Source organism: Quercus robur, chromosome 3, assembly GCF_932294415.1.
Source record: "Quercus robur chromosome 3, dhQueRobu3.1, whole genome shotgun sequence".
Classification (NCBI taxonomy): Eukaryota; Viridiplantae; Streptophyta; class Magnoliopsida; order Fagales; family Fagaceae; genus Quercus; species Quercus robur.
This window is the reverse complement of record NC_065536.1, coordinates 32,332,649-32,346,306: the sequence shown is the minus strand read 5'-3', so window position 1 is coordinate 32,346,306 and position 13,658 is coordinate 32,332,649. Positions and strand designations below refer to the sequence as shown.

Sequence of the window (13,658 nt, the reverse complement as noted above, 5' to 3'; positions counted from 1 at the left end):
CTCTTCTTGACTTAGACCGGGTTGGAGGAACATTAGTTGGATGCCCAGGAAGGATGGTATCCCTAAGAGGTGTTTGGTTCGCTTGAAACTACTTACATTCTAATGTTATATTAGAGGCGTTTGGTTTGCAGTGATGTGACATTAATGTGATGCGCATTACCTTAATGTGACATCATTAAGGTGTTTAGTTCATTTGATTTTTACTAAGATTATAGTAATCTAAAATTACAAAATATATTATATCATCTTAATCTTACCACTTTCTTAAATGGGGGTAATCTTACATTACTTATTGGTAGAAGATATAATCATCTATATATATATATATATATATATCTAAAAAAGCTGAAGCATAGCATTTGTTGTTACTATGCTCCTGTTGAGCCACATCAGCAGCCACATCATCCACCTATTTCCAACGTTCTCTCTCTTCTTCTTTTTTTAAACTCTTTTTTTCTTTTTTTCTCAACTTAATGTTATACTTTCACCAACTTTTTGGTGGAATTTTTTATTTATTATTTTCCTTGCATTTCTACTTAAAGTTGACAAGTTTTTGTATTATTTGAAACTCTACTTTGAGTTGATGTGATTAAGTTATGTTTTTAAGTTGTTATCTTTTTCCTTCTCTTTGATTTCATAGATATTATCCTATTGCATTATATATAAATATAGTATATAAGAATATAATGCTATTTTATTACATAACATGACTTTGATAATTTGGTGTTTATTACAATATTTTATATTTTTACTTTTTTTCTTCTCATATTATTTTCTATAAATTTCTTATTATTCTCTCACACTTTCTCTTGAAAAGTGGTTATTCTCTCTCTCTCTCTCTCTCTCTCTCTCTCTCCATTTTTTTATTCTTTCTTACAACTCTTTTTTATATTGATAAATCATTGTGATTTTTAAAACTCTATTTTGAGTTCATACATTTTGGTGTTTTATTTTTTAGTTTCCCATAACAAGTAGCATATTTTTCTCTCTTAAAGTTTTGGTTTGATTTTTGTTTGAGTTAATACTTGATTATTTTGGACATAAGAATTTGAATTTTTATCAAAACACAATCTTGGCTATACTAATAACATATTAGCGTTCGGTCCACTTCATCAATCAGGTCTAATTCGGTCTACTTCAGTCCACTTCGTCAATTTTGGTCCAATTCAATCCACTTCAATTCAATTAGGTCCATTCCGTCTACTTCGGTCAAATCAATCCAATTCGGTTCAATTCGGTCCATTCGGTTTACTTTGGTCAATTAGGTCTTGTTTGGTCGATTCGGTCCAATCCGGTCCATATAGTCACTTCGATCTACTTGGTCCAATTTGGTCCATACGGTCAACCTAGGCCTATTCAGTCCAGTTAGATCTATTAGGTCCAATTTGGTCCATATGGTCTACTTAGGTTTATTTGGTCCATTCTATCTATTTAGGTCTATTCGGTCCAATATGGTCCATGCATTCAATCCACCTAGGTCTATTCTGTCCAATTCGGCCAATTCGATTCAGATAGGTCTATTCTGTCCAATTTGGTCCATACAGTCCACTTAGCCAATTCAGTTCAGTTTAGTCCTTTCGGTCTACTTTGGTTAATTTGGTCCATTCAATCCAATCTGGTCCATTCTGTCCACTTCGAACTATTCGGTAAAATTTGGTTCATACGGTCCACCAAGGTCTATTTGGTCCAATTTGGCCAATTCAGTCCAACCAGGTCTATTCGGTCCAATTTAGTTTATTCGATCCAATTTGGTCCATACGGTCCACATAGGTCTATTAGGTCCATTTCAGTCCTTTCTGTCCACCTAGGTCTATTTGGTCCAATTTGGCTAATTTGGTCCAATTAGGTCTAATTGGTCTTGTTTTGTCCATTTAGACCAATTTGGACTATTCAGTCTACTTTGGTCAATTTAGTCATGTTTGGTCCATTCCGCTCCAATACAGTCCATTCAGAATAGGTACTCTCAACCTAAACATGTCTTTCCTTGTATGCAAGTGTACCAAAATGAATTGAAGTGGTCTAAATGGACTGAAGTGAATACAAATGGACCAAATGGAACAAAGTGCACCGAATGGATAAAATAGGACCGAATGGGAACAAGGAGGACTAAATAGGACCAAAGTGAACTAAATAGGACAGAGTGGACCAATATGGACTGAGTAGGAACAAATAGGACCGAATAGGACCAATGTGGACTGAATAGAACCAAAGTGGACAGAATGGACCAACGTGGACCGAATAGGACCAATGTGGACCAAATAATACTTTTGAATATTTATCATTTTTATTGCATATTTAGGACTCTAATTTCTAATTTCTAATGTTTATTTTGTTTGTATTTTTTTAATTCAAAAGTAAAGAGTTCAGCCCAAATATAATAAAATGAGAATAAATTCAATAAGGACCGGTGTAAACCCTTTGATTTACACCCTCCAATTAGGATATGCCACATCAACTTTTTACTAAAAAATCATTATAAAATCAATACATCCTAATACACCAAATAAAATCTTAAAAAATACCCTAATTCATGTTTTCAGACTAGATGTGAGAAAAGGCTCTAAAATCTCATCTCCCTCCCCCGCTCCTCTATCTCTGGCCACATTACATCACCGTACCTCCATCCTCCACCACATTACCCCAAAGGAGTTGCTGTTGAAACCTTGAGATTATAATATGATGTTGTTTTGTGACTTCAAGGTTTGTTTACCAGGCCTTATTTCACGTTTTGCTATATACTTCATTGATTTGGTATGGCCTATGCTATATTTTGATATCTAGGTATGGGTTTTAATATTTTGAAATAGAATTCGGTTTAGCTATTTTGCAATTTTGAAATAGATATGGATTTTGCTGGACATAGATTTTTATTTTATTTTTATTTTTTAATTGTTTCTGTTAACATAGAAACGAATCTAAATTTGAGTTGGTGTTAACATAGAATCTTGCTAGCAGTTTGTACCAAGAAATAAGAATCAGTTACAACTCAAAGAAATAAGGAGCACATCCAAGCAGTTTGTCTAATCAAGAAAAAGTAAAACGTGAGGTCGTGGGATCTCTATCACGGATTCACAATGCTGCTAAAACAATGAGATTTTTTTTTTCTTTTTTCTTTTTTCTTTTTTGATAAGAATTGATGAGATTTGGGTTTAAGTTTGTTCTAAAATTGATGATGTTGGTAAAAGTAAGAGTTGATTAAGATATTATTAGTCGCAACAAGATGTTTTTGTTGAGATGTTATTAAGTGTATTAAGATGTATTAATTTTAAAATGAGTTTAAGTAAAAGTCTGATATGGCAAGTCCTTATTGGCTGGTGTAAATCAAAGGGTTTACACCCCATCCTTATTGAATTTAATCTCTAATAAAATCTCATACTTTTCATCCCAAAAATTAAGAAAAAAAAAAAAGAATTTTTGAGCTAAACTTGTAAGGCAACTTACAAAAGAATCAATTTAAGTCCCAATTTGACCAAAATGGACTAAAAGGAACTGAAATTGATCGAGTGTTCCAAATTGGACCAAATAGGACCAAAGTGGACTAAAGTAGACCTAATTGGACCGAATAGCAATTGTTTAATTTTTAGGGAGAACAAATTATACATTATATTACAATTACATTTACAATTACAAAATAATTATTTATTCCCATGTATCACGTGGGTTTGTGACTAGTTTATATAATTGTCAAAATTGCTCATACTAATAAAATATCTTTTACAAATGAGAATGACTAAAATACCCCCAAAGACTCTAAAAAGACCAAAATACCCTTGGAATCACCAAATGACTAAAATACACTCTGAATTTTCAAAATACCCCTAAAACTCCTAAATGACCAAAATGCCCCCAAAATGACCACAATACCCCTAAAAACTTCTATAATGACTCAAATACCTCCAAAATCTCTAAAATGACCAAATTACCCTTGAAATTATAAGAATGACCACAATAACCCTAAAACCTCTAAAATGAGTAAAAATACATTGAAACCTCTAAATGACCAAAATACCCTAAAATCTCTAAAATGACCAAAATACTTTTGAAACAACTAGAATGACCAAAATAACCCTAAAACTAAAAAATTACAAAAATAATCCAGAAACCTCTAATATCTCAAAAAAATACCCTGAAACATCTAAAATGGCCAAAATACCTCTAAAACCTCTAAAATGAGCAAAAATATCTTGAAACTTCTCAAATGACAAAAAGTACCCTAAAACTTCTAAAATGACCAAAATACTCCCAAAACCACCAGAATAACCAAAATACTCTCGAAACCACTAGAATTAAAAAAAATACCCTCAAACCTCTAAAATGACCAAAATACCTTGAAATCTCTTAAATGACCAAAAACACCTCTTAACTTGTAAAATGACCGACATACTCTTGAAACTTCTAAAAAAGACCAAAATGCCCCTAAAATTGCTAGAATGAGCAAAAATACCACAAAACCACTAAAATGACCAAAATACCATAAAACTTTTAAAATGATCAAAATACCCTCTTTGCCTAAACCAGGTTTTGTTGTCATGTTGATTTTTCTTATTTATCAACTTGTGTTTTTGGTGGGTCATGCTTTTGTGATAATTTGGATTTGGATTATTGTTTTTGAGGTTGTAAGAGGCATTGTGCTTTGGGTTTGAGTTCAAGTTGATTGAAGAACTAAGATTTTTCTGGGTATATGTTCTTCTATGTTCATGTTCAAGATATTCTCAGATCAGAATTCATATTTCTTTTTGGTTTTAAAATTTTTTTTGGTTGAATGTGGGCTATAGTAGCTAGGCGGTTGTGGAACTCTACGCCATTTCAAACTTTCTCTTTATTTTTTTGGGTATTTTTTAGAGAGAGAGAGACAGAGAGAGACAGAGAGAGGGAGTTAAGGAGAATAAAAGAGAGCTAAAATATATCATTTCCTTGGTCAAGCTGAAAATGGCTCTGCAATGTAATTGATGTTAGGGTTTTGTCCTAAAATCCAATTTATTGGCAAGTTATATATTATTAAATTATATGAGACTATTTAATTATGAACTAATTGGACATTATAATATTGTCCTTGAGATTTATTGTATGTGATTTAGTTACAGAAGATATAAATCACAAATTTCTTGTAAATTAAAAAATGTAGTTTGTATTCGGTGATGAAATTTGGCATTTCATCTGCGAAGACTATAAGATGTCAACTTCGATGATTTGTCTAGATCATGGAAGTGGAGACTTATAGTTGATATATTGGTGTGTCTTAAGTGTGTAAGACACATTGAACTAGACTGGTGTGAGATTAATTATTTAATTAACAACTGTCATCTGAATAATACATCTCATGACTTCTATTTTCATGGAATCTCAATCCCAAGAGGATTGTGAACCTAACAATGAAATGGAGGTTGCTTTGATATATCAGGAGTGAGATTTAATCTAACAGTCAAAATCTCAGTATGTTGGGTAACCACATGTAGTGTTGAGGGAACACATATTTTCAAGATGGAATCCCTAATATCTTTCTATATAGACAAGAAATATCCCCTCGAAAAAAGTTTAATGGAAACTAGTTATTCAAGGTGCTGGGCCCAGCTACTTTAGTAAAGAGTTACTAAAGTTTATATTTAATGAAATTAGATTTCATAAAATATATGAATAACTACAAGATTAAATCGGGGACTCAAGGAATAAAATAGTGATTTACAAAGTGACAATTTATTATGACTTTGTTCACTATGGATGTTTCATGGAGGGGTCAAATAATATTATATTAGAGTTTTGGGATATAATTTATTAATAAGGCCTAAAGTGCAATTATATTTCCGTAGTGGTAATTGTTATATTATTAATGGTAACTTTAGAATTGTCAAGAGTTGACAGAAGCCCGAATCTCATTAGAACTAGAGCCTTATTTGTCCCTTTGGTCTCATCTTAAGCCACATACTAAAGCCCAATTTGAGTTGGCCCAAAAGACTAACCCAATTAGATAATCATTTGTTTATTTAGTAAAAGTTATTAAATAAAGTAACTATTTAAGCACATACGTACAATTAAAAGAGGAGAAAATAGTTTTCTCTTTAATCTCTTTTGAACAAGAACTTACATAAGAATTGATTGAGAGACCACATATCTTGAGCACCATGTGCTCGCTGCTTGTTTTGTATGAGATACAATACTATGTTTTCCAACAATTGATTCCCTTGCTTTCAACCCCAAATGTCTACTAAACAACATTTCTAAGAAACCGATATTTACCTGTACCGAAATATGTCATTCTCTTAGTCAAACTAAAACAAGTTTTAACACTAAATTGATTCTATTGCTTTCAACCCCAAAATTCTACTAAACAACTTTGACATGTGAAAACTCCTGGGCAAAATCCACCAATTCCTTTGTAATAATGTCTATTTATTATAGGAATTTAATCTTTTCATTAATGGATAAGGAATGCATAATTACTTCTTCAACAAAATAACATTTTTCCTTCCATATAAAGGAGAATCATACCACTGCTCACCCTTGGTGTGGTGGTCACTCCACAAGTATAAATGTTTGTGGGGTGTGGGAGATAAGGGCCGGAATTTAATTCTCCAAGAAAAAGACTCGCACACAAATACATTTAGATTAGCTAGGCTAGAGTAAAAATTCTATCTTGTATCAAGGAAAAAATAATAATAATCATTGTTTTACGCACCAAAGAAAATCTTTGTATTTCATACTAGGGAAAAACCTTTCCATTGATGCTAAGGAAATTCAAATAAAATTATATTAAGAATTTGAGGCAATTTTCAATTGAGACAAAATTAAAGAAATATTTCACATAACTAATGATTCTTGTTATCATACGTCAATCGGTACTCTAAAATTAAAGCAAAAATTGGAAGTGAAAACACTATTATTAAAAAAATTGATTAGTAACAAGCGTTGATTGCAACATATATGTAAGATGGATGTCCTATCTCATGTAAACACAGTCATATATGGTCATGGATCTCTATACACACATGGTCATGTACGTTCCCCACCGTCATGGTCATGTATGTTTGATCACCTGATGATGACTTAGTAGTACTCATCACACCCTGCATGCTCAGCTGATATTCGCCTTCACACATGATCTTCTCCTTATTCACACCCTGATCATCAATTTTGGATCCACAAATAGGGCAGGTACTATGCGCCGAGAGCCAAGTGTCAAGGCAATCAGGATGAAAGACGTGCTTACAAAACGGAATCACCTTCACCTTCACGGCCTCGGCCTCATCCTCGCCATTGTTCTCCTCGAACTCAGTGAGACAAATAGCGCAGATGTCAATTTGGTACAAATTTGCGTAGAGGTCGAGTCCTTCCCCACGGCCAGCACGTTTGGTGGTGGGATCCTGTCCTTCAGAAGAATTGGCAGGCAATGTGTTGAGTCGGCCATGGCCATGATCATCAGTACTCTGAGTCTCCGTAAATATTCTGCGGATTATTAACCAAACGTGACACACGTACCAATAAAATAATACCAGCATAATAAAAGCGAAAACCAAAATTCCACTTTCGTTGTTGTAGCTGTCCGGACGTGGACATGGTGCATTATGGTCGAAGGCTATGTTGTTTTGACAAGGTTCCATTGTTTCTTAGATTTGCGTATGACTAATAAAAGAAGACTAGAAGAGAAACTAATTGAGAGAGAGAGAGAGAGAGAGAGAATTAGGGTTGGGCAGTGTGGGAGTGAGTCTGAGAGATCTCTTTATTATATAGAGATACGCCACAAACCGACTTAGAGAGAAAAGGGCATGCCCTAGTCTCAAGAGTACAAGTAATTTAAAACCCTAGTTTCTAATCCTTTTTGGGGACGGAGAAGGAATTTGCAAGTAACTAAAACTCTAGTCTCTAATCCTTTTTGGGGACGGAGAAGGAATTAAATTTCTTAAATTAAACAATTGTTGTACGTTTGTCCAGTGATCATTGTAAAATTACTTTAGTCGGTGGGATGAGATCGCTAGACAATGTGCCATTTATTATTATTATTATTATAGGATGACACTGTTTTTCTAGATTGTCTGGTTAATTAATTTTCTGCAATTGTTTAACAGTTTAAGCAGTAAAAAAGACAATTTGTATAACGAATTTATTGGAGAATAGATGAATGATGTGGGTCATGTACAGTACAAAGTCTTAGTAATAGTGCATAAGTGCATTATTATTATTATTATTATTATTATTATTATTATTATTATTTGTGTGTGTAAATTGACTTGATTCAAAATAGTCATATTCTATGGAAAAAATATATATCGTAGTGTATTTACTAAGATTTAATAGAGATATATCATCTGATGACTGTTAGATATAAATTTTGTGCTAAGACCGGTCTAGTAATTTACAACTAGAATGTTACTAGATTTTTTTTTTTTTTTTTTTTTTGCTACACTGTTTCTACATTCATTGGGAAGAATGTGAGATAATGAACATACATACATTAAAGGAAGAGCAAATTTCCTTAAAAAATATCATTTATGTCCTTGTATATTGTGGGGATATCATCATAAATTATATTTTTATTTATTATATATAATTGATTAGAAGTTGGACTTTGGTGCGACAACAAGTTCCTTCCACCGAAGGTGATAGGTTTCAGATTTGAGTTTAGAAATCAACTTCTTAAAAAAAAACAAAAACAAAAACAAAAACAAAAATTAAGATTAGGGCTGCCTAACTAGATTTCCCCCAAACTCCACAAAACATGGGAGTTTTATGATCTAGATATAACCTTTTAACTCATCATGTATTTGTGGGTTTAATTTGGTCATTCCATACCATTTGTTCTAGGGTCAAGTTTTTCATTGGTTTAGATGTACATGCATATTGGGAAATGCTTGTTGTTCATGGTATTTTCTTCGGGGCTATAACTATGGCAGAAGGCTCACTCCAGCTAGTCTTATGTTTTGGTTCAGTTCCATCACTTTTAGGCTTGCTATCTTTTCTGTAATTTTTTCTTTGGTGGAAGAGATATGGTCAGTCCCATCAGTTTCATAAACGCTGAACTTTCGCTGAATTTTATTAACATCATTTCCCCATTATTATATTAATTAGTCACAAACCCACACAATGCATGGGAATACATAATTATTTTGTAATATGATATAATCCATAATTTTTTCTCTAAAATTTATTGAAGATAATTCATTCTCCTAAAAAATTGAACTATTTCTAAAAGTATTTTCTAACTCTCTATTTCTACAAATATATCATTCTATTATTTTGAGTTATTTATTTATTTATTTTTAGATATGATATTTGTAACCCAATAATGGAGGGACATGCAACACAACATTAGATTTCCTATTTTTCTTCCCACTATGAGATTGTATCATATTTTAGATCTTCTAAATTTTAGGTGCAACCTTTGTACCGGCTAATAAATCCATAATTCCTAAAAGTGATGTCTAGTTAGTTGCCACCAGAAAAGGATAAGGCCACAAAAAAAGAAGTAAAGTGAAGTTTTACAAGTTAGAATCATCATGTACAAAAACTTATTTAAAATAAAATAAATAAATAAAATATGTTTTTAACAAATCTTACTTCAGCAAAATAATCAAATTTAATAGACCCTCACTTATACTAATTTCCATCAAATACCAAATTGTCAAACGGTAACGTGCCATTGATTCCACCCATGCCCACTATACACATTTATCAATGTGTCCATATACAAATCACCCATTTGCCATTAAATTTGTTTTATCAATGTTCTGAATTCCCACAAAGAATTAAAGTAGTGTGTATACGAATTGTAAGTAAGTCACCTATATTGCCATGACATGGTCAAAGTTGGTGGCAAACTTATTGAACTCGGCCAATTGTTCTTGCCTTGGAGAAGATGACTATTAGCATTCTAGTTGAGGACCATTTTTTCGGTCCACGTGGCATTACTTTATTGGCAACCCATGTCACATCAACATATTATTGATTTTTTGGATAAATCTATTTAAAACCCAAAATAAGCTCATATCTCATTCAAATATATGGATTGGGCTCACATGGCCGCGAGATCCTTACTTCAAGAGGCGGATTCATGGTCTACATTTCCTCTTCAACAATTGGGATCATAACTCTACGACATCATCAACATCAACATATGGATTGGGCTTAAGCAATGAATTAAAGCTCACGGCCCATATTACCTCTCTTACACTCATGGCAAGCGACTTCTTCAACAAGAGCCCATATATATACAAAATAACAACAAAACCCGAGGTACGTCATCTCATCTTCGGCTTATGATCCAAGCTCATAAGTCTCTTTGGGGAAACTTTGGGAGTCGTGGTTTGGAGGGCCAAGAGGTATGTTCAGTAAAGCTCCAGCGGTTTAAAGTTAATAAAAGAGACATGTTTCTTGGCGTGTCTTCTCCAACTCCCTTAACTCTAACGAGTTTGTGTGTAGCGGGTAACATATGGTAAGCATCTCTTATCACATAGCACTTTACATGATAAAATTTCTCATTGCTCTTTTCCTAAAACTTGATATTCATCATGTGACAAATACTCAATATCTCCAGCCATCTAACTGCTGAGAAAATAACTGTTCATTCAATCCCCAGCTATTACCATACAAATTTAGAAACTTCATTATATTATTCTACATAAATCTTATTGCTTCTTTTAGCTAAAATCCAACTCAAACACATGGCCTAATCTGATTGGCTATTTTTTGTCTCCAAATATATACAAAATATTCATGATATCTCTGATACCCAGCTGCTATCTGCCACAATCAGACCATATATTCCTTTGCCAGCTGCCAAAGCAAAGCATTAAATTTTCTTCTTCCTCACCAAGATTATTGCACAACACAATGAGACCTTGACTAAATCTCTAAAGCTTCATTAACTTTCAGCCAATCCTTCTATTACTTGCTAGAAATGTGTTGTAATGGAACCTTGCACAAAAACATAAACACCCGAAAAAGGAAACATTTCCGGCACTTGACACCTGGCTGGAAGTGATATCATCAGCCATTTAATGCTGAAATCCCAGTAACCAGCTGCTATATCCAAAATAGCAAGATACCCTTCAAAGAGATCTTACCATTTTCAGCCAAATCCATAAAATAAATGCTAAATGTCCTCTTCAGTAGTCTAAAATCACCCAACTGACCTCATTTGCTTCTGCCCAAAGCAAACTTCTGTCTTATGACAGCTATGACAACTATCTTAGGATAGTTGTCACAGCTTTTTCTTGACAGCTGGGATAGCTTTTTCAAAACAGCTGTGATAGCTGACCCAACAGCCTGAGCATTACTGATTTTTTCACATTTGGCTAAAACCAAAACCAACTAAAGAAACTACCTTTCTCTTGCTAAAATACCTTCCTTTTCTGCTACTCTTTCCCCAGCAGCTCTTACCCAAAACAGTAAGAACACCTTAAAGCTAAACATACCATTTTTGGCCAAATCTTAAGATGGATTTTCTGAAGATTCATTGCTAGTTGGGATAGATTTTGGCTGATATTCTTTGCTAAAATACCCCTTTAAACTCAGCTCTAAAGGGGACCCTTCATCAACACCTCAAAGGGGGGGACACCAATGGAAGAGAACTCTCTCATAAAACTTCCCTATTCTTTCTCCCTTTAATTATCTTCTTAATCTCTTAATGAAGTACTGAGCTTCTGAGTTTTTAGTTTCCAAATTAGGAACTAAACTCTTCAGCCCTTACCTCATAACTACCCTTCATAAGCCCTCATACATCCTTCGGCAGAAAATCCCAGTAGCATTACTAAACACACTACAACACCATTACTCTACTCATACTCATTCTCTCACTCCCCATGTTCAGAAAATAACATCTATCGTACAGCTCCTATCTCCAAATACCTAAACATATCTCCATACTCTTCTCTTACAAAATCTCTCCTCTTGGAAAGCAATCTCTATAACTTCTCCAGCGGTTATAATTTCACATTTTTACTATCTTTAATCTCCATATCTCTCATACTTCCATATATCATACATATAACAAATACTATATCCCACAAAATATCTATATCTTTTACCATTTCCACACTTCTCAAGAGATATCAAACACTTATACTAAAAATCCTTCTCATGGAAGGCATGAACTTCTATTACTAAAGCCCTTCTCCTAGAAGGCACCAAGATCTTATATCAAAACCCTTCTTTTAGAAGGCACAACTACTTCTTACAAAAACCCTTCCCTTAGATGGCACAAATTACATCTTACAAAAGCCCTTCCCATGGAAGGCAACACTATTCATAACTTCACAATAATTAAAAGAGTATTGTCAAAGGGGAAACTCATTTAAGTGCATGATAAGAGAGGCAAGCTTAACCGGCCCCAACACACAGCTAGACATACTCTCTCTCCCTCTAGTTGCACCCATTTTTCCCCTTCAATCACAAAGTTATCATGGAAAACTGTCTCTCTACCACTGGAGTCATTCTGTTGGAATCCTATCAGCTCATTGATGCTACACAGCTGGAGCTACAAACCATACAAAGATAAGTGACTTTGCTTCCTTATCTTTAAATTTACATCATTGAGTATATGATTACTTCACATTAAAATACATATTACTTTATTCCAACTACTATTACAACTATTAACCAAGGCTTAAACTCATTTAAATGCATGATAAGAGGGGCAAGCTTAACTAGCCTCTACCGCTGGCATTCTGCTAGAATCCTATCAGCTCACTGATGCTACACAGCTGGAGCTATAAACCATACAAAAATAAGTGACTTCACTTCCATATCTTTAAATTTACATCATTGAGTATATGATTACTTTATCTCTAAATAAATACTACTTTATTTCAACTGTTATTACAACTACTAATCAAAGCTATCATATTAAACACATATTATATATTTATTCGACCATTATCATGATTCTTAGACTTTGGCTTTAATGGTTTTGTAGGGCTTAAAAATACACTGGTAGCCATTGGACCATGTGGCCCAATGTTGAGTTCCGGACGCAACTCCCCAAACAGATGCTGGGCCTAGGAAAGTCATCCCTCCAACAGACCACACGTGGCTGAGCAACCAAAAAATGACCCCGAACACCAGGTTATGAACTTTAAATGGCTATGGGAAATCATTAGATTGTATCAGTTACTATGACCAAAAAATAGCAATTGCTTCTGCCTTCATTAGATCACATTAGCTGTATCATATTGTGTTTGATAAGAAAAGAAATAGTAAAATCCAAAAGAAGTAGTATTGTTAATTTTTGTCTAAAACTCATGTACACTATATTCTAGATATTCAAGAGAAAAAAATTATAAAAAGAAAATTCAAAATCTAAAACTAAAAGCTCAACTATTATTCATGTACACAATATTATAGATAAATATTCAAGAATCAAGAATCAACTAGTTTTTCCATCCACATAACAATTAGCTTAAAGCTAGATACTAATATAATTTAAAAAGAATTCAGTTCTTTGAATTTCCTCACTCCTAAAATACCAAACAATTTCTTAGAAGCTAAATAATCCCCAAAGTTATTCCTCAACTAGGCAGGCCAACTAAGGTCCAAAACACAAAAATTATAGCCCCAACACAATAGTCTACTTAAGTTGATGTACTTTTAAGAATTAGAGTTTCCTTTAAAAAAAAAATTAAGAGAAAAAAAATTTAAACGTTTACACCCTAAATTCCATACAACAAAAA

General features: G+C 33.4%; 1 protein-coding gene across 1 annotated transcript; it reads right to left on the bottom strand.

Annotated features, from left to right (window-relative positions):
* Positions 1–6,953: 6,953 nt before the first annotated feature.
* Positions 6,954–7,595, bottom strand: LOC126719532 (RING-H2 finger protein ATL39-like). Its single transcript, XM_050422072.1, has one exon. It carries the CDS (start codon positions 7,593–7,595, stop codon positions 6,954–6,956), a length of 642 nt encoding a protein of 213 aa, XP_050278029.1.
* Between the last annotated feature and the right edge of the window lie 6,063 nt (positions 7,596–13,658).

Coding starts and splice junctions, on each gene's coding strand:
- LOC126719532 (XM_050422072.1), bottom strand. CDS start 7,595: ATGGAACCTTGTCAAAACAACATAGCCTTCGACCATAATGCACCATGT.